General features: G+C 41.7%; 1 protein-coding gene across 3 annotated transcripts; it reads right to left on the minus strand.

The window, feature by feature from the left end:
* Positions 1-2,378: 2,378 nt before the first annotated feature.
* Positions 2,379-27,066, minus strand: fbrs (fibrosin). 3 transcript variants are annotated; one of them, XM_083933275.1, is made up of 18 exons: positions 25,534-27,066; positions 21,695-21,868; positions 20,866-20,892; positions 20,713-20,742; positions 19,762-19,810; positions 18,529-18,868; positions 18,197-18,432; positions 16,985-17,280; positions 16,813-16,857; positions 16,484-16,582; positions 14,798-14,866; positions 14,536-14,574; positions 14,177-14,248; positions 13,904-14,048; positions 12,351-12,431; positions 12,103-12,186; positions 6,114-6,327; positions 2,379-5,427 (listed from the first exon to the last, which is right to left on the minus strand). In XM_083933275.1, the coding sequence occupies exons 1-18, from the start codon at positions 25,843-25,845 to the stop codon at positions 3,828-3,830; spliced, it is 3,912 nt and encodes a 1,303-aa protein (XP_083789401.1). In that variant the 5' UTR covers positions 25,846-27,066; the 3' UTR covers positions 2,379-3,827. The 3 variants fall into 3 exon arrangements, with proteins under 3 accessions (XP_083789401.1, XP_083789400.1, XP_083789402.1); XM_083933274.1 differs by having other exon boundaries at positions 6,114-6,330; XM_083933276.1 differs by lacking the exon at positions 14,536-14,574 and having other exon boundaries at positions 6,114-6,330.
* Positions 27,067-27,206: the final 140 nt, after the last annotated feature.

Below are 27,206 nucleotides of genomic sequence, written 5' to 3' on the forward strand. Positions count from 1 at the left end.
GCTGCTGCTGACAAAGTACAGAGCGGAGAGGAGATCTCGCGAGAACTCGTCAAGCGCGCCAGTTGAAATGTTTCTGACTGTAGTTCTTTAACGGAAGAAAGCGTAAAATATTATAATTTAATCTGTTTATTTACACCTTTTATGCGGAGATATTATAAATATAGTAACATGAATGGGATAGGTGATGGTATACGGAGGAGTAAACATGACGTAAGTCTTAATAAAAGTATTTTTTTTTAAAGTATTAATGTCATTTTCAACACTTTTCTTAAGATTTTAATGATTTTACTTTGTTTTTTTATATAAATGTCCTTTTATATGTGTTTCTTCCGATGTTTTTAATGTTTTATGTAAAGCACTTTGGATTACATTGTTAAATTGTGCTAAAGAAATAAACCTGTCTTGCCTAAATAAATAAATAAATAAATGCATAAGTAAATTAATAAATAAATACAGGAATAAAATAAATGCACAAATAAATAAATGTATGGATAAATAGGCAAATAAATACAGGAATAAAATAAATAAATGTATGAATAAATAAATGGGTAAATAAATATAGGAATAAAATAAATGAATATATAAATAAATACAGGAATAGAACAAATGCATAATAAAAAAAATGCATAGATAAATGGATGAATAAATAAATAAATGGATGGATAAATGGGTAAATAAATAAAGGAATAAAAAAATGCATAAATGAATAGATAAATAAATATAGGAATAAAATAAATGCATTAATAAATAAATGGGTAAATGAATAAAGGAATTAAATAAATGCATAAATAAATACATGGGTAAATAAATATAGGAATAAAATAAATGAATATACAAATAAATACAGGATTAAAACAAATGCATAAATAAAAAAATGCATAGATAAATGGATGAATAAATACAAGATTAAAATAAAGGCATAATTAAATAAATGGGCCCTCCTACCTAATTATTATACTGACACATAAATAAATAAATGCACACATAAATAAATGCATTGATAAATGGGTGAATAAATATAGGAATAAAATACATGCATAAATAAATGAATGGGCCCTCCTACCTAATTAACATATACATTTAAATGCATAAATGTAGGTGAACAAAAATGTATAAAGCATTTATTTATACATTTATTAATTCAGATATAAAACATTTTTTAATAGTTTAATCTTTAGATGTAATGAAACCAGAATTAAGATAATTTATTGAAGTAAAATTACCAACAACTTAATAAAATAAACAATAAACTAGTCCTGCATTGAAAATGTGATTTAAGTAAAAATATATAAGAATAATCAGGAAAATGATAAATAAAATAAAATAATTAATTTGCTGAAGCTAAATTTTATATTCATAAGATGAAATATCTAAAAAAGCAAATTTAAATACATATTCTGAAAAGATTAATTTATGCAAATCTTATAATTTTATAACAAACTAGGCGTGTTCATATTTGTATAAACTTTATTTTTTTATTCTGTCCTGTACTTTTCTATTTGTTAATCCTTTTGTTTCTTATGCCAACACTGCACAATGAATATTTTAAAAATAAATTTAAAAAAAAGGAAAATGTATTTTAAAATGTCCCCTTATTATACAACATATTCAATCACTGCATTATTATTAGTACTTTTTACAAGTACTAATTTAATTATTACTCATGCAAAGTATAAAAGCAGATTTTATAGTTATAGTTGGTTGAGGTTTTGACCAATGATTATTTTTAATTATAGAAATTATATTTTCTATATTGGTTTGTAAAATGAGTGAAAATAGAGAGAAATTGCATCAAAATTACTTTTATATGAAGCTGGAACCATTAAATGTTCCTAGTTAAGACTAATTTATTAATCAATACTTGTAACTGGGAGGTTTAATTTATAACAAATATCTTAATTTAAAAAAGTATTTTATCTCTGAGATTGAGTGTAAAAGACTCAAGTACCTCAAACTTGTAAATAACAATATTTAATTAAACATAATCAAATTCTCCCGGTCGCTGCATTTTTGCTTTTGATTAAATGCACGAGGCGCCGTAATAATATTAAAGACTTCCCTTTTTCCTGCTCATTCCCTTTAAATGCAGGATTATTTCCTTTTGCATAATAAATAAATGTTAAATTCACGTGTTAATGATAATCTGCCACACTGTGTGACTCAGCAGTGAGACAACTGACAGAAAATTCATAATTTTAATTAAAAAAAGGCAAAAAAAAATCACTTTTTAAATGTAAAAATGCTCGTTTTCTTCATCTTCTGATAAAAAAAACTAATTGTCAGACACATGTTGCCGTCCCGATATTAAACAGACTCAGAACAAAAGACCCACACGACAGAGTAAACAACAATTCATTTAATAATTAATCTTTGTGGTCTCTAGGGGAGGGGTTTGAAAGGTATAAAATGGTCATATTAAAATAATCGACCCAGTCTTTTCCCTCTCAGGATACCCACTGTCTAGTTGTCCTCTGACACAAGTCCTTATACTTTTTTTCCGTTCTTCAGCAGATGTCCCACTTATCCGTGTATATAACTTATTTTTATTGATGAAACAACTCGACAGTTCAATGTACAAGTCCCGTAGTCCCAAAATGGATATAACACACAACCAATGACACACAGGCAAAACCTCCCTCTCAGCGTAATAAAGTCGTAGATGAGATCCTCGGAGGGGGCGGGAGGGAGGGAGGGAGGGAGGTCGCGGGATGGAGACGGTTTAATGTTCACGAGCATTAAAACAGTTTTCTGTGACGCAGACGCCTCTCGTTTTGTCTTCTGCACGATTTGAAAACTACCCGGGGGAGAGGGGGGAGAGAGTACTGGTGGATACCCGAAACAAAGACAAATAACATAACAGTGAATATATTTATTATTATAGAAGATAATTAATGTTGAGAATAATAATTACAAAGGCAATTTCTCTAGACTACTATAATCTGGTCCTGCTCATATAGTCATGAGGAGAGTGGGAAACAGTTACAGGAAGCTCTAAAAAATACTGTGTTCACTCACACAGTGTAGCACAGTTCATCTCGCCATTCGTCCTTTGGAGAAAACAAAACAAAAACAAGCCCCCGAAAACAAAAAAAAAGGTTGAATCTCATTATCTGTGAAGCTGAGGGGGTTGGATTTTTGGGTAAAGCAGGAGGAAAGTGAGGTGCGATGCTCACCGATCATTAATCTGTCTTTGCACAAGGACAAGAAGACACCGAGACGGAACAGAGAGCACCACTTTTACCACTATTTCTAAAGACCCTCATCCACGATACCTAATCAGGGCTGATTTATGCAGGAGAAGGCTTTATAATAATAATAATATTAATATCCTATGAGTTAAACCAAGCTTGGGGATGAACCCATGACGTTGTGTTCACAGTGTACATCCCTCTGGAAGTCATTTCCAATCCACCCGGAACAAAAGGCTCGCTGAAAAAAGCATGGGTCATATTTTTATGTGACAAATGAACGAAAAGCCGTCGCCTGCCTCCTCCCACAGCTTTCAACAACTGACTTCTGTTATAACCAACAGCCAGTATAAAATAAAAATACACCAAGGATGCACAGAAACCTTGTACCTTTAAATTGCACTGATAGAACCATTGCGCATATTCCGAGTCACACTGATGAGTCTTGCGTTTCCCCGCCCTTCCATAAACCTCCAGCCAGTCATGGGGACCCCTCTTTCTGGGGGGGACTGGAGCTGGTGTGGTTGTGTAACTGGGAGGGGCAGGGTTTAGTAGTCTGCAAGAGGAAAAGGGGGGCAGGTTGAGAGCAGCACAGTGATCCTGACTTTTCCCTTAATCTCCTCCAGTGTTGTCCCTGTACTATCTGGACTCTCCGTCTTTGTGGGCGCCGTACAGTGCCGCCAGATCACCTGGCCCTCCGAGTCTACGAGGAGGTGTGGACGACCGGCTGGTCATGGACGGAATGAGTGGAGGCGGCGCCCCCACCGCCAGAGCTCCCACCAAGCCTGCGGGGGTCTTTGCCAGGATGCCGTTGGGCACGTGCTGTGGGTTTAGATGGCCGAGACGGGCGAAGAGGCCAGCGTGGTGCTGGGAAGCATGAGAGGCTCCGTGTTGGAGCGAGTGGGAGAGAAGGCCAGGGTGGAGCTGCTCCAGGTGAGCAGCAGTAGCAGCATGGGAGGGGTTTGAGAGGTGAGCGCCAGGAGGGATGTGTGGGTGCATCCCGAAGTAGCGAGCCCGCTCAAAGTCTTCCCTCAAAATCTGGGCACGCTGCTCCTCATCCATCAGTCCTCCTCCTGGGGGTCCGAGGTGATGAGGGCGGTCGAAGTGATGCGCCATTAGGCCGAACTCCTGGCGGACAGCAGAGTTGGAGGCAGAAGAGGTAGATGTCGGAGGGTGGTGAGGGTTGGCTGCAGCGGCCGCAGCTGCTACGGCCGCACACCTCTCTGCCTCCAGAATGCGCTGATGCTGGAGCAGTCGGGCCAGATGTGGATCGGATCGCAGCGCTAGGTGAGGGTCTGACCGAAGTGCCAAAGCCTCCCGACGATGCTGATGTTGCTGCTGAGCCGCCAGCTCCCTCCAGGGGTCCCAGGTGAAGCTGTGTGGACCCTGTGACGGTCCTTGGCCCGGACCGTGGTGGAAACGGTCTCCTCCTGGACCCATTACCAAACCTGCAGCACCTGTGCTCCCAAGATACGCCTCAATGGCCCTGGAGCGGTCCAGCAGGGACAGGTTGTGGTGGGAGGCAGGGTTTGGAGCGGGTGGCATGAGGGGAACACCAGGAGTAGGAGTCAGTGATAAAGAGGAAGGGGTACCAGAGCGATGGTGGTGTGGATGGCTGTTGGGGCGTTCGAAGCTGTGGTTGGGTGCCGGGGGAGGCAGCGTGATGGGGATATGCTCCGGCTCCTCTTTCCGCTCCTCTTTAACTTTGACCGGCGGGAGAAGCAGCAGAGGTTTGGAGACGGGCGTTGTGGTCCGGTCAGACTTCTTGGCATGAGACAAAGAAGTGACAGAGGCAGACGCTGCGGAGGAAGAAGGGAGGTTACCGTCTCTTTGGGAGTGTGAGGGTTCGTTGTGGTGGCTGTGTGCTGTCGGGCCCATCGGGCGGGGGTAATGGTCCATAGGAGATGGGGCTGAGCGGTTGGAGGGCGGGGGAGTGGTGAGGACAGAAGATGAGGAAGACCGCGGTCTGTCCCGGTCTGCTACTAAAGATGAAGAGCCAACAGGAGGTCCCCGTGAAGACACTGTCTGCTGCGGCCTCTTGTCCCCATCTCTGTCCCGCTCGCGGTCTCTGTCTCTGTCTCTACTTAGGCTGCGTGTCAGGTCCTCGATAGGCCCAGTGCCGCCCCCCAGGGCACTGCTGTGGCCGTTAATGTGGGAGACCGGCGTGCTACTGCGGGGCTTGAAGGAAGGTGCAACTGGAGACATTCTCACAGGTTGTCGGCCGTACAGCATGTTGTCTCTGCAAAACACAACGTGCACAACAGTTAGATAATGGAAATAATTCATATAGATCCATATATTCATCATTTTAACTGCAGTTTTTTTTACTAGTAAACTGTGTAACAGTTATAAATACATAAACTGTTTATAAAGGATGTATTTTAACAAAAGCTTAAATGCCTAATATGTAATTTTCTGCCACTAGGAGTCTCAAAAGCAAAGAAGAAGAACAAAACAAGCGTGTGATGACACGGTGAAGTAGCAGCGTGGGATCATGGGAGTTATAGTCTTCAAGTCATGTTAGGTTATATTCAGTGTTCAGGTTTTTACCACAGAGGTCTCCTCCTCTAAATCACTGAATGAAGAGGTTTCAAAATCATCTGCTATCGTTTGCTCAGCTCATTTCTTTGATAACTTCAGATCCAGACATCCGACGACTAAAACCCCTCATCCTGTTCAAAACCACCAAGATCTTAAATATGTAGGGCGTTTTAATATGGGGAAATGTACCTATACCTTTCACTGTAGATTAAAACTTGATTTTGCTACCGAGATGTACAGAGATCAGAGGAAATATGTGTTGTAGATTATTTTAGGCTGCTCATTTTCACCTGACCGAGATCTGTGGGCACGGGACCGCCTGAGGTAATCTGGGTCCTTTATGCCAACACATCCCTTAAATCTGAAACCAGCTGAATGTCCTACCTGTCCTTCTCATCCTTGATGTGGGGGATGTCTCTCCTCTCCATGTCCTTCGCTCTGTCCCTCTCATCCCGCTTGTCTGGCCCTTTGGCCCAGCTGGGGCCAGGAGCGAACCCAGACGGGCCGCCGTGCAGACGGTTCCACGGGTCGTGATGGTTGGGTCCGGGCAAACCTCCAACCACGTTAGCTGGTGAATCTTTAGGGCCAAAGACAGATCCTGCTGTGGACAGGAAAGACATATTCTTAGCTGTTAGCATCTAATGTTACCCTGCGATCAGGACTCTGAAGAAACAAAAGCACATTTTTTAAACTCCAAACTTACTCGTACTGCCGTAACTTCTGTTACCGCACATAGAAGGGTGCACATACACGTCTGCAATCAATAATGGCACAAGAGGATCATGCAACATAAAGATTTCTGCAGTACGACACCTTCTAACCCTTTGATTGACAGTTTGGCACCGGGCTTTATTAATTCATTACCTCTCCGACCTTGGCCGACTTGTTCCAACACAACTATCTTTTCCAATTTGACAAAAATGTTTATGCTTTCCTATTGGGACTTTTATTTGGACTTCTTCCAGTTTTTGTACTTTGCTCCGACTAAAATGGATGCATCCAACCTTGAGCTTGTATATCAGTGACACAGCCAATCACAGCATGTCTGTGACAGTGACAGCTGAGATGTAGCTGTGCTATAAAAACGGGAGAGAAGCAGTGAGTCATGACGGAGAAAACACAAAGTTATGGGACGTTTACGGCGCAGTATTTACCGTCAACACTTTGTGCTGACTGACCAACGCCCGTGAAAAACAAAACTGTCAGGTGACAAACGTAACTTCACTGAGCGCTTGGTCAGATTCTTAATCTTGTTTCTAACCTGATTCACTCAGAAATACATTTAGGAAATTGTAGATATTCCGGTGAGGTTATTGTTTGTCTGTATAAGGTTAAGCGCAGCTCCACATTGTTTACTTATATGTTATATATCATATATGTGGTTAGTGAGGACAGAATAAAAGGAGCTAATAAGACTTTATAAATTTCAAACTTCTCTCCAGTCTGTTAAAACACAGACGACGGATCTCCTTTCAACACTTAAATGAGCTTCAGTGACGCAAACATGCATTTTATTGTTGTAATTTTAAGAAGCCTTTTGAACATCTGGTCGGGGACCACTGACGCAAACTAGCCTCTTTGGTAACTAATCAACAGTCAAACTGTAAGTGAGCCATTGTACAATGTCCCTGAAATAAACCAATAAATACACATGTGGTAAGGTCTCACAGACACACAGACATGACTGTAACTCAGTTATTAGTCTCTGAACAATCAGCCTTTTGTACGCATGCATTTACTTTTTTTTTCTTGTAGGTTAATTTCTTGATTCATTGGTCAAACATAATATAAAAACAAACAATATACATCTGAATAGTTTTCCCGAGTGTGCAGGCATTCATAAGAACCCACTAAAGTGTTCAGGCATTCATGAGAACCCACTAAAATGTTCAGGCATTCATAAGAACCCACTAAAGTGTTCAGGCATTCATGAGAACCCACTAAAGTGTTCAGGCATTCATGAGAACCCACTAAAATGTTCAGGCATTCATAAGAACCCACTAAAGTGTTCAGGCATTCATGAGAACCCACTAAAATGTTCAGGCATTCATAAGAACCCACTAAAGTGTTCAGGCATTCATGAGAACCCACTAAAGTGTTCAGGCATTCATAAGAACCCACTAAAGTGTTCAGGCATTCATGAGAACCCACTAAAATGTTCAGGCATTCATAAGAACCCACTAAAGTGTTCAGGCATTCATGAGAACCCACTAAAGTGTTCAGGCATTCATGAGAACCCACTAAAATGTGCAGGCATTCATAAGAACCCACTAAAGTGTTCAGGCATTCATAAGAACCCACTAAAGTGTTCAGGCATTCATAAGAACCCACTAAAGTGTTCAGGCATTCATGAGAACCCACTAAAGTGTTCAGGCATTCATAAGAACCCACTAAAGTGTTCAGGCATTCATAAGAACCCACTAAAATGTTCAGGCATTCATGAGAACCCACTAAAATGTTCAGGCATTCATAAGAACCCACTAAAGTGTTCAGGCATTCATGAGAACCCACTAAAGTGTTCAGGCATTCATGAGAACCCACTAAAGTGTTCAGGCATTCATAAGAACCCACTAAAGTGTTCAGGCATTCATGAGAACCCACTAAAATGTTCAGGCATTCATAAGAACCCACTAAAGTGTTCAGGCATTCATGAGAACCCACTAAAGTGTTCAGGCATTCATGAGAACCCACTAAAATGTTCAGGCATTCATAAGAACCCACTAAAGTGTTCAGGCATTCATGAGAACCCACTAAAGTGTTCAGGCATTCATGAGAACCCACTAAAATGTGCAGGCATTCATAAGAACCCACTAAAGTGTTCAGGCATTCATAAGAACCCACTAAAGTGTTCAGGCATTCATAAGAACCCACTAAAGTGTTCAGGCATTCATGAGAACCCACTAAAGTGTTCAGGCATTCATAAGAACCCACTAAAGTGTTCAGGCATTCATGAGAACCCACTAAAGTGTTCAGGCATTCATAAGAACCCACTAAAGTGTTCAGGCATTCATAAGAACCCACTAAAGTGTTCAGGCATTCATGAGAACCCACTAAAGTGTTCAGGCATTCATGAGAACCCACTAAAATGTGCAGGCATTCATAAGAACCCACTAAAGTGTTCAGGCATTCATAAGAACCCACTAAAGTGTTCAGGCATTCATGAGAACCCACTAAAGTGTTCAGGCATTCATGAGAACCCACTAAAATGTTCAGGCATTCATGAGAACCCACTAAAGTGTTCAGGCATTCATGAGAACCCACTAAAGTGTTCAGGCATTCATGAGAACCCACTAAAATGTTCAGGCATTCATGAGAACCCACTAAAGTGTTCAGGCATTCATAAGAACCCACTAAAGTGTTCAGGCATTCATGAGAACCCACTAAAGTGTTCAGGCATTCATGAGAACCCACTAAAGTGTTCAGGCATTCATAAGAACCCACTAAAGTGTTCAGGCATTCATGAGAACCCACTAAAGTGTTCAGGCATTCATAAGAACCCACTAAAGTGTTCAGGCATTCATGAGAACCCACTAAAGTGTTCAGGCATTCATAAGAACCCACTAAAGTGTTCAGGCATTCATAAGAACCCACTAAACCACTTTTCATAAATTTCCGTGTGAATTTCTGGACAAAGATCTGTTGCTGCTTGGTGTGAAACGTTTTACAAAATTTGTTCATTAAATCCACAAATCGATTCGATCGTATGAGTGTGAGTCGACTAAGAGTTTCTTTAAATGGAGGACAGCCCTAATATTCAACAGGAAAATATTTGAACAATAAAAAACAATGGCAGGCCCAGATCACAGTCAGGAGGGAGGTCGTGTTAAGAGCTGTGATAAAGCAGAACCAGATCTCAGTTCCTCACTAAATATCCACTGTAGTTGTTTTGACTTCAGAGGAGACTTAAATGTTGAGTTAGTTAGAGGGGAAAAAGAAACGGTTAGTTGTTTTGTTTATGGATGCTCACATCCTACAATTAAACCGCGCACCACTCACAATATCTGTCTCCCTCTCAATGTGAATTATCTGTTGATCAGAATGAGAGGAAGATAACCAGCCGCAATTATTTGATCATGAGAAAAGCAGTATTCAAAACAGGAACTAAATAAACTAACAGTTAGCTTTACAACTCAAACCACAGATCAGCTGCTGAACGTGTGAAACCGTAGAAGTAGCAACTACCTTTAACAGTATTTTAAAATAACTTGTTAAATCCACAATAATAGGATCTAAACATATGATGTAATTTTGCAACAAAGAAACCAGTGCAAAACGTATATACATCAGGGTTTCTACACCTTTTCCAAAGTGCATTTTCAAGCTTTTACAGCACCTTACAGCGGTGGTAGAGTACATATTTATATAAAGAACACACTGTCTACAGATTATTGCACTTCAGCATGTTAAACTAGATGTTACTGTGCCATAAACAACCAAAATTATGTGGAAGGAAATCACAACAAAGGTTCATGTTTCAAAATGTGTCACCTGTTCTAAGTAGACTTGACATCTTTTGACTTCTCAAACCTTTAAAGCCTCCTTTTCAAGGATTTCTAGCACCCACAAGAACCCTTTTTCATTAACAAGCCAAGTGTGACGCCATGAGAGTCATGGTGTAAAAATGCCTTCTCGTACGCCGGCTCCATTTTGAACAGACTTGATTCACGATGTCGAGCGGCGACGGTGAGACGTGACAAGCCGCAACAAGCTCATCGTCATTAGTCATTAGCAGAGTGCGGAGAGCTTCTCCAATCACAGTTAATGTGCCAATCTTACGATGTATTCACCCACTCAGACGGATGTGTTACTGATTTATGAATTCAAAAACATTAAATATTGCACTACGTGGGTGAGAGGACTAATTATTTTCCACCCACACTTTCTGACTCAATCAAAGGCAACCAGTGAACTTTTCACAAGTCACAAGATGAACCTAAATACTGTTTAACACGCCTGTATAGACTGTTCCTGTAAAGACAGAGTTCTTTGACTTAAAGGATAGGTTTGCATTTTTCAAGTCTGTCTTTATCGGCCTGGGCCCTTCTGTGTGGAGTTTGCATGTTCTCCCCGTGTCTGCGTGGGTGTTCTCCCCGTGTCTGCGTGGGTTTTCTCCGGGTTCTCCGGTTTCCTCCCACAGTCCAAAGACGTGCAGGTGTTCGGTTCATTGATGACTCTAAATCACCCGTAGGTGTGAATGGTTGTCTGTCTCTGTTTGTCTCTATGTGCCCTGCGATAGACTGGCGTCCTGTCCAGGGTGGACCCCGCCTCATGCCCGATGTCAGCTGGGATCGGCTCCAGCCCCCCGAGACCCCGACAGGGACAAGCGGTTGAAGATGAATGAATGAAGTCTGTCTTTATACAATACTCATTCTGCCATCACGTACAGTATGTTGATTTATTGGTTGCTGTAATTATTCCCTCTTTCCTTACTGGCTGTGATGTGATTCCTTGCCAGTAAATTTCAGATGAAATGATTATGAGGCTTCAGCAGAGTAAGACCAAAAGCCACAGAGTTTCTCCTGAAGTCTTTTTAGTACATGATTCCCTCTGCCAGCTTCCCCAGACAGCATTTTCTCCTGGTGGTTGCATCTGGGTTTGTAGCACAACCCCAGCAGTTAAAAACAACAACACCGACACAGCCAGGATGAAGAAACTGAAGCCGATTTCTCAAATGAACTCTGAATGTCTGACAAATTTCCCTCTCTCACATGTGGCACGCAGCAGGAGATTCTCCGTGTCGATTGCGTTCTCACTTGAGAACGAGGGGTGTGCAGGAGGCAGGACATGATGTGGATTACACCGCGGTAATGTAGCCCGTTCATAATTTAGTCACAAACAACCGATTCTCTTGCTGTTCCTCATATTAGCGCTGGCTGAACATGAATGTAGATTTTATCCCCCATTTCGAAATGGATCACTTCATGGTGAGGATGAAGAGGAGGAATGAGTCCCACCAATAAGACTTTTTGAAGACCCCAAAAACGCAGTCCCCTTATTAGATTGAATGAAACCAGTCCACAGGAGATGGTTAATTACTTACTTTTACTTGAAGTGGAAGCTGTATTTTTTTTACTGTTTCTCTTGTGATAAAAGAATCGTTGAGTTGGAAAATCCTGTGTCATAGAATCCTAAACCAACATGCAATATTAAGGCCTCTGATACGTTTCAAATTCACAGATCTATTAGTCAAACTGGATTTCATTTTATGTTTTCAACTGTACCTGGAGCTGAAGCTACGCACCACCTGTCTGAACGACCACTTACTCTTTCAACAGACAAATGATGTGAAGATTCAATTAAGACTGACTTGAAAAATATCTGAACCCATCCTTTAGGCCGCGCGTTTCAAGAGTAGACATACTGTAATACTGACCCAGTGTCGGGCTGCCGAGTCCTCCAAAGGCACCAGAACCAAGGGCTCCCAGTGGGGTGAAGGGGGGGGATCGACCGTACGGATCTAAAACACAAACGCAGGTAAACGTCTGAAAAGCTGTGCTGATACAAACATTTCACACGGGTTTAAGTCATTTATGAAAGGTCAAAGTCAGATCTGTAGTGGGTGAATCAAAGTGACAGCCAGTGGTTGTGGTGTACAGATGTGCCTTTAGAAGCCGCTCTTACCCAAGTGTGCAGTTGGTGGGAGGAAAGAGGAGTGGGGCGTTGATGGAGAGATGAAAGGAGAGGAGGACGGATTGACTCCCCCTGAGGGAAAGAAGTAGTAGTAAAAAGAAAAATGTCACAACTCATCAAATCAGACGCATCGAGCTTCTCACACACTTCATGCTGTGACTCAACACAGGAATGCAGTCAGACGTCAGGGATGTGAGGACAGGACGACAGGAAATCACGCGTGCAGTCGTGAAATACTAAAACACTCAGGGAAAAACATCCCAGACAGTCCGAATACCTTCTTTTAGTCATGCAGCACGTTACACAACTTCAAGTCGTCACATCAACATTAAATTCACTCTGTCAGCTGTTGTTGAAGGCAGAATGAGGAGGATTTGTCCGTTGCAGTCTGTAAACACAATATTCAAAGTTTGTCCGCGGTGTAGCCGCATCAGAAGTGCACGCCCCCTGACCGTGGTTGCTCTTCATCCCCTCCTCTTCAGTGCTCGCAACTGTGTGAAATCCAACCCCAGATTCTCATTTTGGAACGAGCTTTGTCAATTTGGCATTTCGGATCGCTATATTTGCTTTTTTATTTTTGGTGGTGAGTTTTTTAATACATGACTTTAATGAATACTTCTGATTCTGATTGTTTAATTACGCCACTCTATGGTTTGTTATTTCTGGATGGCAGACCGCTGTTTTGGACGCAGTTGTGGTCTCAATGAGCACGATCATCAAGCGGGATCATCAGGAGGTCCGGTAAATTTAATTTCAGCCAACATTAGCTTTCTGTTGAAATCAATGTTTTGTCAAATTATTGATTTCTTTAGAAACAGAACGGGAGAATTTAACAGGAATTACACCGACGGACCCAGTTCGTCATTTGATCAGAAACGGTCTCTTGCTGTTCTTTGACTTTACCTGGTGATTTTGGTGTCGGCCCTCACGACAGGTGCCTGAATCTCCTGAATTTAGTGCAGTTTTTCAAGCGTTTATCAGATAGGACAGACAGGAAATGGGGTAAGAGAGAGAAGAGACAGGCAGCAAAGGGCTGCAGGCCGGATTCGGTAACCACTGCCTCAAGGACCTTCAGCCTCTTTATATGGGGCGACTGCTCTAACCACTGTGTTTTTTATTATTATTAATAATAATAATTCTTTATTTTTGGATAAACAGTGCACATTAATGAACATTGATATTTACCTATCTCTGTAATTATTATTGCCGAATTATAGCAAAGCTGCTAATTTGCATCTGTAGTCCTGTAGTACTAATTTTTGTTGCCGTCTTAGTAATTGGTAATTGTTAGTAATTGTTGTTTACCGCTCATTCGCTCTCAGTGAACACATTGGGGAATCAGCAGCTGTATTCGCACACATGGGCTCACTTAGAGATTAAACAAACAGTCTTTGTAGTCGGGAGCAGGGACGGTAAACTCTGACTTAGTCGGGTAATCTCTAAATCATTTCATATTTGCAGTGTTTGTGTGAAAGGGGCTCTAGTCTACATAGGAACATCTTACTCATTCTGCCTTTAAGAGACTAAAATGTTTAGACATGCACCTGCAGCTGAGAAGAGACTGGGAGGTCTGGTCAAGTCATGAGTGGGAGGCAGGGCTCCTCCCATGGGCCCCAGTCCTCCAGCTCCAGGAAGACGGGACAGCAGGTCACTACGGAAGTCCAACTTGTGAGGATCAGCCTGCATCAGCTGGAAGAGATGGGTTTAAAGGTGAGCCAGGTGTTTGTACCTTCCTCTGTCTGCTGAGTGAATACGTCACTGGGGTATAACTACCTTATGGTTTTACTCTCTAAATGTAATTCAACTGTAACAAGTACCTTCACTTTTTTCTGATGGCTTAGAATCATCCAGGCCACATATACATGCATAGCACACCACTTCCCTGGTTTCTGCAGAGGAAAAACAACACAGACGTTTGTCATACATGAATCTTGACTGTACACCTTTAAAGCCTTTGCTCAAATAGTGAGGGGAGAGACCAACGACATACATTACACACAGAATCATTTCTGTCTTCTGGAATATCTAACTGGGTGTGCGGGGGCAGAGAGTAGACCAGTAGCAGTCGAGACTACAAGTGAGATTAGTGCAAAGAGTGAATGAAGCAGTGAGAGAGTAAAAAAGGCTGAAGGTTTTAAGGAGCCAAGGGGTTCAAAAACATCTGTTTTTTGCTTACATTACTGATTTTCGACGATGTCCCAAATGGATCAGTTAGCTACAAGAAAGCAGAAGTGTAAAGACACTTTTAATCCACATGTCTCACTCTTTATCGGGAATAGTTTTGCACTCTTTACTGCACTGACTGGGCCCGTGTTGCAGCACTTCCTAGTCTAAACTTTGGTCTGTCTGAATCTAAACAGTCCTATGCAAACAAAAAGGAGGATATCTCTTGAGTGATGATGCAGACTGCAGGTTCTGTGTAAGCATGTTGTTCTTACCCTGGGGTCTTTGGGCTGCAGGTGGTGAGGCACAACCCCGAGCCGTGCGGTTAAATCCGGACCCGCTCCCTGAGGGACAAGAGACTGTCACAAACACATAGTACACAACAAATGAGCCATAACCTGCTGCTCTACACCTGGTTAACGTCTGAGGTTATTCCTTTCCAGTATGAGTCAAGGTCGAGACCATAGAAATAGAATGAGTAGAAAGGACATTTCCATTCAAATCGATGCAGCAGGACGGTCTGTGTGGCGGCCATTTATACGGGTACTGTTACCTGAAGGTCGCAGAGGTGAGGCTTTGCAGTAAAGGGCGAATGAGCAGAGTAGCAGTAACGTACGAGGCATAGAGAGCCAACCTCTTAATGAGTCAAATTTAACAACTCACTGTTAATCCTAAGAGTTTTCACAGCGTAGAAAGCAACTTGGTGAAGTTGGCAAGCCAGCTACTTAGTTATCCAGTCAACTGCTGGTTCCACCGTTGTTTAATGCTGCATTGGTTATAGAAAATGAGCCCAACAGCGGGTTTAAAGTGCAATTCCAGCGCAAAATCATCCCCTGGTCTTTTTTTGGCTCCGACATTCATCAAATAAGCCATCAAGACGTGCAACAACTGTGAACAGAGACATCCTGGAGAGTCGCTAACAGCCGGACGAAAAACAAAGCACCAACAGCGTAGTTAGTGAAGCCAGAGTTTATTTAAAGAGTGTTTTAAAGACTTACCAACTGGCCCCTGTACCAGCTCCTCTCATAGTAAAGTCCATAACAGTGGATTAGCAAAGTCAGTCCCAAAGGAAGGAGCCCATAGCTGCTTTGTTTTGTGTGTAGGGACTCTTCTCATGCTGCTGCAGAGGTTTGCTGTTATTTTCAGCAGTATTAGTGGTTAAAAAAGACCTTTGAATGCCTTCACTGTACTGCCCCGAGCTAATCACTGTTAGCCATGTCCGGCCGTAGCGACTCTCCTGGATTTCTCCGTTAACAGTTGTTACACAAAAAAAACTGTCTCGATGGCTTATTCGATGTATGTAAGAGTCGAAAAAGACCATGCGATGATTTTGTGCCGGGAGTACACTTTAATGACCGAGCCACGTATCTTGCATGAGCAGTGCATGGTGCTGCCTCGCTGAAACTGCTGCAGCTCGCCCCGGCCTTTCTACTGTATATTAAGATAATGGCCATAAATAATAGAATGTTTCATTTAATTACAAATGTCGGTGATGTTTGTTTTGGACGTAAAAGGTTAAACTCTGTCCACAGAAACGAAATAGAAAGGGTTGAGTGAATGACCTTTCACTGTGGACGCCTGCCTGTCACGGTGAAAGTAGGCGAGAAAAAAAAAAAGCACTAGCGACACAAACACGCTGCTCAGGCGAGATGTTCGGCCACTGAAGTTTGGTCTAACCGCCTCACTCCAGATATGTCTCCTGAGCTGCTTCCCAATGAGCTGCTGCACATTTAACGCCCCCCGCTGACGTGTGTTGTTACCGTAACAACTAGCAACAACTGCCATTTTCTTTTGAACTAGTCAAATGACCACAGACAACAGTTCAATGTCCTTTCTACTCACTCATTTCTGCTGTCCAGACAATAATTACACCAGGTAATGTGAGACCTCCCCGGACAATATGACGTCTAGCTGCTGCCCTGGATTAAGTAATACAAAGACGGGGAAAGAGTTTTTCTCACCTTTGGCTGAAACGCTCCTTGCAAGGAGCTGAAAGGCCCAGTGGGAGGAATCACGGGCTGGATACTCGGCACTGAGGGCGGCGGGTATTGCGGGAAGAACTACCATGACACACACACACACACACACACACACAAACACACACAGTTTAAAGAACACAGAAAGGCTGAGGAAGTTAAATGTTTTATACTTTAAATGTAGTTATTGATTCGAATGTTAAAGGTTATAAAACTGAGCTGAAACGTACTCAAGCTTGTTTTATGATTAAATATATTAAGTTGTAAACTATCATCACCAAATTAAAATCAGTAAGATTACATAAAGTACTCACAGGGTGTCGGTACAGTCCGTCCATTTTGCCTGCATACTTATCAAACTAAAAAACGAAAACAAAAGCAGTGTGAGGGTTAAACATCTCAAAACTGAACCGTGTCTACATTCCAGCCACACTGGAATTTCAAGTTCGACACAGATGTTCAGCAGAAAAACAGAGAGCATCTCACCAGAGGTGGTGCGGTAGCCGTGGGGTGCAGGAAGGGCGTGAAGTGTTGGTGCGTGTGCGTGTGTTGGTGCTGGTGGTTGTGTTGATGGAACTGGAAGGCCAGAGGCGGGATGCTCGGCTGGTTCTGAGACGTCCGGCCTGATGAACCCGATGCAGAGTTCGATGCCGATGGACCGCCAGGAGTGGAGCGGCCCGCAGCTGCTGCGTTATTTTCAGCCCCCGGGACGCTGCGTCTGCCCTCGCGCTCTTGTGAGTTCAAGAAGTGTGAGTTTAGGTTCTGACGCAGTAATTCTTGGTCTACAGGGCGGGAAATAAAAAAAGGGAGTAAATAAATAAAGTGAATTACTGAAAATAAAACAATTCATACCACAGCTTGGCGTGAGTGAAGGTGAGAATCTGCTCACGCTTGATCTCACGCTTCTACAATTGTACCGCACGTTTGTTTTCCCATTCACATGCGTACCTTTCTGTATTTTGTGTTTGTAAATTACTGCAGCGCCATGAGATTTGTAGCTTAAAGCAGCAAAATGGCAGTTTAGGTAACAATAAAAGCTGTGGATCTTTGAATAAACACCACGTGTAACATTTCTTATTAACAGAGCTGTTTCCCCAGATTTCTACGTACGATTTTATTTTTTTTATTTTTTATTTATTAACCTTGAACCTTGTAGTTTAAAAAAAATACTAAGATTGAAACACCTAGTGTCCTTTTTTATGAAGATACATTTTAATTTCCTTTTATTAAGGAAAAAGATATTTGATAGATTTTCATTGTTTCCCAAAAGACTAAAAAGAAAACGTATGTGTCGATAACACGCTTGTGAACGACAGGGTTGATGTGATACGTACATTAGAAGAGCCACTGAGTAGATTTGTTATCGGAATAATCGATTACTTGTTTCAATAGTTGATAGATTAGATAAAGATGAAAGTTGGAGACTTATTTAACACACACGAATAACACGTTTGTGTATTTTAAGGCGCTACTTAAACAGTGCAACATGCAGCCTTTGCTTTACACAATACTTGCAGCGCTGACGTGATCAGACCTCCGTTCATTGATATACAACTTCCTCATCACCCCAGACGAACCCAGACAACCACCAGAGGAAGTCTGGGTTTGGTTAATTTGAGTCACATATGAGTCATTGTGTTCCCAAGAACCACTGAAACCGACAGAAGTGAAAAGAAGCATTCCTGTTGTCGACCGTACCTGCTGCTGATGAGTGGCCAGGACCTTGTAGCAGAGGTGGAGGTGGAGGAAGGCCGGGTGAGGATGTGAACAAGGCCCCGGAGCTGGCTCGGGATGGGGGTCGGAGGGGCCCTGAGGATCCTGAGCCCCTGAAGTAGGGCAGCGACACACTGGTGGAGGGAGTCGGGGGGCGCATGGAGGACGAAGCAGACGCAACAGATGAAGCAGATGAGGGAGGTTTGATTGGGGTGTTGCTCCTGAGGAGAAAAAGGATAAACAATGAATAAATAATGAATCAAAGCAGCATGATGAAAAAAAAGAACATACTGAAAAGGTTTTCATAATTTAAATACCTGTTGATGTTGTAGATGGAGTGAGACCGCCCAGGCAAAGTGAGGAAGGGTTTGGGTTTGGAGAGCGGCGGGCTGCCGTTGTGGCGGCTGCCGTTGCCGTTGAACGGGCTGGACCTGGGGACCGGGCCTGAGGCGGTAACCGGGGAAGGCAGGCGAGAGAAAGGGGCAGTAGAGGTAGAAGAAGTAACAGGTTCTGGGAAATGCTGCTCCAAGTTTTTCTCCTGGCTTCGCTCCAGGCCAGATACTCTCGGGGTCACCATCAAGCGCGAGATGCGGGCCAGGAGAGGCGGGCACAGTTTGCCCATAGACGTAGCCATGTTGGAGGGGGCGGGCTCCACAACTAAAGAAGAGAATATCAGTCAGCATTTTGACTTTCCTGCACATTTCAGCACAGGTGAAAAAGCCTTAACACACTGGATTTTCTGTCTGAAATTGTCGCACGTTTTAAAATAAATACAACCTCACGTCGTGTCAATCACATTTACACGCTGACTCTCGAAAACTTTTGTCAGTCACTCAAGTTTTCAGAACAGGTTTGATTTTCTGTGTTTGAGCACTCGGAGCCACCGCACATTCAAACGCCGTCATCCAAACCATCTGATGAACTGATTGATTACTTTATCTCCCAGCAGAAAGCACTTTACGAGGAACATACGCAGAACTGAAAGTGTTGTTTCATAACTCAGATTTTGGACTACGGGAATTTCAACAGGTCAGATGACGAGGAGAGGGATGAAATAGAGGATAAAGGAGAGTGACGTGTAAGGGCGGCATTTTGTCTTGTGAATTTCGCACCAAATTGAGTGATAAAAACACATCACACGGTCTTCAAGGTTACTGTGCGTACGGACTTCAAGTGCAAAGACCTTAAGGGTGAGAAATGCAACATTTACAGAGAGGGACACCAAACCCAACCAAGAAGTCTTCACAGGTCCCGATTTTAGATCTTAATAGATATTTCTAAAAAAAAAAGGACCGTGAGAACTGGTTCGACTAAACCCACAAGGACCCACATAATAGATGTTTCATTTCATATCACATCAATACACGGCACAGTTTATTCTGAGCCTTTGACGGTTGTAGATAATTCAGCGCAGGTGTCCCATTAAATAAAAATGTGACGATACAGGAATGAAAACAATCCACGCTAATCTTCTGTTAAGTTCCAAATATGAGTTTATGACACGTCAGCTCACTGTCTGATGAATATGAATATGAATGAATTTCTCGTACCTTTCCTCGTGCTGACTGTGAAGACTGGGTCCATGTCGTTGTCGGAGGCCTGGATGACGACACAAAGCAAAGATTTAATTTCATTTATACAAAAAAAAAAAACACACCTCCACATATCAAACAGCTATTTCTTACCACGGTTGCATATGTGACTGTCTACTGTATGACCTTATACATCTGTTAAATATGTTTACAAATGCCAAAGATGTTTGAGCACATTCACGGTGTTGGACCCTTTGCGGTCACTTTTAGACGCAGCGCTTTGCAAATTGGACATCCACCTTCTACAACTCTCTGCTCAGTTTGGAGATATAAAGCTGGATGGGATGAAACATTTACCATTTTATTGATAAACTGCGGTATAATCCCAGATAAAGAGTATTATCATTTCAAATTTGAATTATCGTTAAAACCGTGTTTAATTACACTGTTTGAATTAAAGTAAATACTGTTCAGCTTTACAAATAAACCAAATATAAAACAATAATTCTTATTATTTTAAAATGAATCCTGTTAATCATTAAGCTTTTAGTGTGGACTAAAAACATTATTTCATCAATATTTAAATGGTGTTTTTATTATGCCGCGTGTTGCCTATGTTAATATTTTAATGCAAAAGTGTAAAATGTATTTAAATATTAAATTTATTTGTAATCTAAACGTAGCTGAAATGATTTCAGTGTGTGTATCAGTGCCTTTTGATAATCTGTCACACACAAACAATGCAAACACCAAAACAAACAACAATGCAGGAATCAGGACACATCAGAAATCATAGCTTCTACAATTCTTACAGTTATGAAACTGCACGGTTACGCAACCACAGTTATGGCAAAAATCGGTTAATCCCGACGTCCCTAGTTCCCACAGGCAAGCACTACAAACGCACAGTCATTACCTAATAAGACGAACCTGCAATTAATGGGTGAATAGTTAATAAGCAGTACACACCTTGTCTCCTGTATCGCTCTCAGTGTCACACTGAAAGAAGACAAACAGGAAAGAAAACCTCAGATTTAAATAATTTAAAAGTTTCAGCCAATGTCCCACTTTAAATCAGTGCATTTGTACGTCATCATGTTCACTATAACATAAGAAACTTACAATGTAGCCAGTCTCCAAAGGGTGCCCCTAGGACAAAAAGAATATATAGTACTTTAACATTCATTCTCAGGCTCGAACAAGCTAAATTTGAGTTTTACTGGAAAACCTGGATGAACTTTATAGAAACTTTAAGCTAAAACACCGGGTAATGTTATAAACCACCATGGTTTTTGACTCCACTCATCTGGTTCTGTTTTCTTACTTTGGTTCAGCAAATAAAGAGTTTTACATGTAAACAGCAAACTATCTTACTTAAGCTATAATAAGTCACTGGTGTTGTTGATTTTGCAATCGCAGTTATTATGAATAAGGTACAAATGGAGCAGACAAATGTATTTCACAGCCGTTATTGTCCATCTTATTTACTGCTGTACAGTTAACTACATTATTTACTCCATTTTTATTTCTGTAACTATCACTACCACTAGTGTGGGTGCTTTTGTAATGATGTGAATTTTCCTTTCTTGACATGTGTAGATACAAAAGAGCACCATCCATCTTTAAATAAAACTAATATATAGTATTTAAAATAGGTTTTAACAAAGGCTAAATGTAGAATCAGTTGAAGCCATTACATAAAACTATCTTTCCTGGTTCGGAGGAATCACCATGCACCATGTTTAAATAACAAAACCTCCCTTGAATGATAGGTGTTGTAAACCAGTATGACTGGCTCATTTTCAGTGGCAGGATATAAAAGGTCAGAAGCATGACAGAAATGCAAACACTTCTATTTGATGAAGAATTAGTTCAACATCTAACGTGGCAACATTGAAGCTGGATCCAATCAAAACATTCAAACCCAGTGGCGTCATAACGTGCGGTTCACCTCTATCTTTCTCCTCTTGTTTCTACTCTTCCAACAGCTGCTGGAGTAGCTGTGCGGGGCTCCTTCCTCCGGCTCCGACAGCGGCCCTCCGCCGTTCTCCTCCGGCCCCCTCTTCCCCTTGTTCCTCCTTCCCAGCATATCAGTGCGCTGACTGGGCTTCAAAGAGCAGTCCATCTGATAAAAAGAAGAAAGGTAATCAGTGTTTACATGTCTGGCAGCAAGCATGACTGCGTACGCCTGAGGGCAAAGACCATAGGCTAGCTTCATGGCGATTAATTCCCTGACAGACCTGATTTCTGTAGTTTCTACTCTGAGTGACGGCGAAAACAGAAACACCAGAATGATGTAATGCGACACAACGAGCTGCACGAGGCTTCAGCTGTTTGCGTGTCGACTCGATTATACGGTGTGTTTTCAGACTGTATTTTGTGGTTGTTCTGTATTGAACGCCGTGATTCTAATATGTTCACGCGTCATTTAACACAAAAAAACAACTTATAGCGTTAAAAAGAAAGGCAACTTTAGGGTTTAATCAATACCTCTGACAAATGCCCACAATAACAAAATACCTCAAGGGGTTAGAAGATAAATGTGAGGAGATAAACAAGTTAGGAAAGAAAGAAAAGGCATCTGTGCTTCATAAAATACTTTTAATGGAAAGCATTACCTATTTAGGCCGTCTAAAATCATTAAAATTAAATAATTAAAAAAGGAAAACCCAGTGTGTGATGAGGTTATAAAGAGTCGCAACCAGAGAGTTTGAGTACAACGTGTCTTCAAACCCCAAGAGACAGTTTGTATTTAGTGAAATTTAAAGATCACTTAGATCCAAATTAATGCAGATAACAAGTGACATTCAATGAATTAACATCTTGGAAACACAAGATAATGCTGCTGCATATATCCCACAACTACTCTGTAGAGTTTCTCATCAAGTTGCTAATTAAATGCATTAAAAAATGTGAATGAGGAAGTTTGTGTTGTTAAGTACAGAAAAATACAGTAGCTTAAAAAGATACCTGCATTTGGAATAAAGACTAAATAAAACGCAACTCAACATGAAGCTTGTGTGTCTTATTGGTGGACGTGTTTCTTTGTTGTTTTGAAATGAATCCATCTTCTAGAGAATAACTGTGGGCAGTTACAGTTAATGAATTGAGGCAGGAAGTTAGAAATTTGGAAAAGGAAATTGCCACATTCCAGTTATAAACGTTGTATTTATTTAAGTTAAGCTTTTGGGCTGTTTAACCAGCCATCATTTGACATTCACTGGTTGATTTGACTGGAAACTCAGGATACCCAGGAGACCGTTTGTGCATGTAAATAAGCAGCGTTACCATGACCTACTCCCAAATAATTTAGTCAAATGCAAACGTCTTCAGACTCCCTCGAAGGCATATGAACTAATATTAGAGATCATTTTCTCATCATCAGATTACCAGTTATACCACATGCATACATACGAATGACGTGTTAAAGCTTTAAACGCATGGCTGTTCAGTCTGACGTGACACCTTTTCCTGGGTCCAAACGCTCCGTGGAAAGAAAACAGACACAACTGCCGAACATGTGAACAATTACGATCACCTCTTCCATTATTTAGACACTTTTTCATCCATAAGAAAAAGGTAAAATGACAATTACGTTCTAAAAACTCAGATCTGTTCAAACAACGGGGAACGCGGCGTTGGAGAAATGCGAGGCTTTGACCCGGAAAACATATTTTGAAAGGGCGTTACGTAGCGTCTAAACAGCCGGATAATGAGCCACTTTAGTTTCCTTTCCTGTCTTGATTGATTGACGACTGATCTGAGAAAGTTAGGAATGTAAAATATTAGGTGAAGGTCTAAAGTAGTACTTAGGGTTCGTCCACACGATCGAAAACTACCTCTCTTTTCTCCATCGTTCTTAAAAAGTGAAAACCGACTCAAACGCTGTAGTACACATGCCAGGCCCGGATGTGGCGCTGTAACGAGGCGCGGTATGGTTGCACTCACACTTGTCAAAAGAATTAGACTTTAGCCATGAAACGTGCGCCCTCAGAGTCCAGTTCAGTAAACTGTCTGTGGGTCCGTCTCTCTCCTCTCACGCAGCAGCACTGTTGTTGTTATGTGACGCCGCAGGGTCAGAGGTCGGACGTGGGGCCATGACGACAAAGTATGAGCTTTCACCGTCCAGACGACAACGAGTGGTTCTCAAATATTCCCTCTCTGGGACCTGCTTACAAAAAGGAGCGTTTTCAGGCTCCGATAACGGCGACTACGTGTGGATGGTCGAGCAAAGCGATACTAAAGTTGTGCCGTTACAGGGAAACGTATCCTTGTGTGAATGGACCCTTAAACAACAGAATATTTGCTCTTCAGTGATACTTAACTTAGCGTATTTCTGATGGATTAGTTTTTCCTTTCTTAGTCTAAAAAGCCATTTGGCAGCTCATCAACACCTCATTGAATTAGAACATGAATAATTGAGGCCTCTCCAGAACCCATCAGAGGGAATGCCTTTGGGGTTTGGGGTTGGCCCTGGGAGTGGATAGCTCTTTTTCCTAAACCAGGAACAGTGTCAAGAGTTGAGGAGTTCAATCTGAAACCCTTTTCACACCTTTAGCTGGAGGGAAGAGTGCATGACTTGACGCGAAGGAGAGGAGTAAAGAGGAAAAGTAGTCAATCATACACGACATCAATCACAAACTAGAGGAAAGGATTGTGCTTCTTGAAAAAGTGATCCAACAGTTTTATATTTTATGTATTTGTGTGGTAAAGAATGTGTGTATGGGTTAGGGCTGAACAATATGGCCAAAATCTTCTATCCCGATAGGTAATTTGATGTCTCGATAACGATATATGGCATGTTTTCTTGTAATTCAATAGTCTATAGGAAATAACCATATGGTAATACCTATTTTATTATACTCCTGTGTGAATTAAAGACGTAATGAATACGTTTTTTCTCATCCTAGTGGAAAATATTAACTCAAAATACTTACCATCAGACTGTAATAATAAAGTTGAGTCAGTCTGTGTTTGTTATTGTGTATCATGATAAATCTCCACTGGAAGATGATAATATCAAATTCCCGTCCAGATATGTATGCGTCTGTTTATATGTATACATGACATGTACACATTAATGTATATACATTAGTTTTGCCTTGTTTTACCATTATAGATGCTGCAATGTTTGAATAATTACCTGCTTGTTTCATTTATTTGTTTTAATGTCTTGTGAAGCACTTTGTGACATCTGTTTTGAAAGGGGCTGTATAAATAAATGTATTGTTTTTTCTTATAAAGTACTGTGGAAAACAAAGACAAGAAAGGAAACTAACGTGGCTCATTATAAGATCAGCATTAGTTGTTTTCCACCAAGCATTTAGAGCCTTAATACATAATACATATGTATGCATGTGGCCCAATTGTGGCAATCTGCTGACGATAAAATAATCTCTTATATTAGTTAATCTGCCTGGGACTTCAACTAAATCATCTTTCAGTAGGTTATGTTGTAAAACTGCCTATTAACATGCACAAACAACAACTTGTTTTGAGTCAGATCAACCAGTGTGAATGCCAAATAAACTCCCCTGAAATAAATAAATACAGAATTATAAAATAGAAACCCCTTTAAAATTGTAACATTAAATTCAGTGAAATAAATAAATGCATAATTGTGATATAAGTAAATGTATGTAGTCAATTATTAGTCCTTAGGTTATGCAACATGTATGTTTTATTGTCTTGTGGAGCACTTTGTAACATGTTTTGACAATAGCAATATGAATAAATGTTATTTTTAATTATATAGTTCTGTGACAGCTGGGTGTAAAATAGCGATATTACCTCCAGTGCCTCCAGGCTGACAAAGCTCGCTATAGCGAAGCCATCGATGATGTCTTCCTCGCAGGACACCGACTCTCTCTTCCTCCGGCGCGGAGGCCTGTGTCTCCCAAAGCCGGGCCGGCATTCTCTCCCACCCCCGGGACCCAGCACATTGTTCGTCCCACCACGAGCCTCCCGATCGGAGCCCGAGGACAGGGATGTGGCCCGCTCCTCGGCCAGGTCCACCACTCTCCTCCGCCGCCGCTCCCTGTCGCGCTGTGAACGGGACCGCCGGCTCTGCCTGAATCCAGTGCTCCGGCTCGGGCCCTCCATGTTCAAAAACCTCGTTTGACACCAAAGGCACTTTTATTCGAGTCCCGGGTCCGGTTTGAAGGCACCGAACCGCTAACAAACCACCACCACACAGGCCTCCTCGCAGGGAGCCCCTGTTTAAAATGGCGTTAAAGGAACCAGTGGCTATTATTCACCGTCCTCTGACAACAACAGTCTGCCGGCATCAGTGCCTTTCTTTCGGCGAAATTTTAGTGTCATTTCAGTGAATCTGAACGCAAACGCAGCTCCACATGGAGGATTTAAAAACACACAAATGTCAGGACATTATAGCTGGCTGTGTCCCTCAAAAGGCTAACATTACAACCACATAAGTTACGCGCATGTAAACAAAACAAAAAGACTAGTTGTGTTACGAACAAAAGCAGGAAGAAATGTCAATAGATTAATTTCTAAATGAAAATCACGCCAACGTTGGCGTCAGTGCAACTCTCGCGTTTTTTGCACACGCTCACGAATTTATTAGGAAAAACGATAACCCAGATAGCTCATTTTGTTAGCATGTAGCTACACGGCTAACTCGCTACGTTACAATATATTCAGCCCGGCGAAGCTAAAAAAATAAACTAAATTATTTTAAAACGTGTCCGGAAAAAGACTTGACAAGCCGGGTAGGTTACCGTGAAGCTAACTAAAAGAATAACCCCGCAGTTTAGAGAGAGCTAATGTTTCAACTGCCGAAAATGTTGATGGCCGTTAGTAACGGTTGAGTTCGCGTCACATCAAAAGAAAATACGTAACGTAAAAGACGTAAACGTAAAAGACGTAAACGTGAAAGACGTAACGTTAACAAACAAGAACCTTTTCGGTTTGATATAAAAGGAAGCTGGAGGATTTTTTAATTTTTTTTAACAGCCAATCGACCGTTATATACTAATATCTCGTTTCTTTACACTTTCATTCCACCTCCGTTATAAAGAAGGAAAAAAAAAAATCAAGGCCCAAATATCAAAAGCCTCGGTGTCGATTTCCATGGGTGTCGGCCGAGCCCCCGTCGGGCTGGGCAGCTCCTTCATGCAGCCCTCACTGCTGGTGTAATCCAAATGTTCTAGGATTAGTTGCACCACTCGCCGACGTTTCCAAGCAAAAAACCTCTTATTCTCACTAAATCCAAAGAGTGCAAATACATACGGGGATGGTTGTGAACGGCTCCGCTGCTGCTGCTTCACAAGTTTCCACTGAATTGTAAATTTATGGTGAAAATCAGGGCGACACAACCCTTGTCAGCCGTGCAGTGCATTGTGTGCGCCCCTTCTTCTTCCCCGGTCCTCCAACGCGCTGCACCGGGGCTCCGCTTGTTGCACACTGCCGCCACGTGGAGAGTGTCTGTGGAGGTATTCTGG

Source organism: Echiichthys vipera (genome assembly GCF_963691815.1).
Source record: "Echiichthys vipera genome assembly, chromosome: 18".
Classification (NCBI taxonomy): domain Eukaryota; kingdom Metazoa; phylum Chordata; class Actinopteri; order Perciformes; family Trachinidae; genus Echiichthys; species Echiichthys vipera.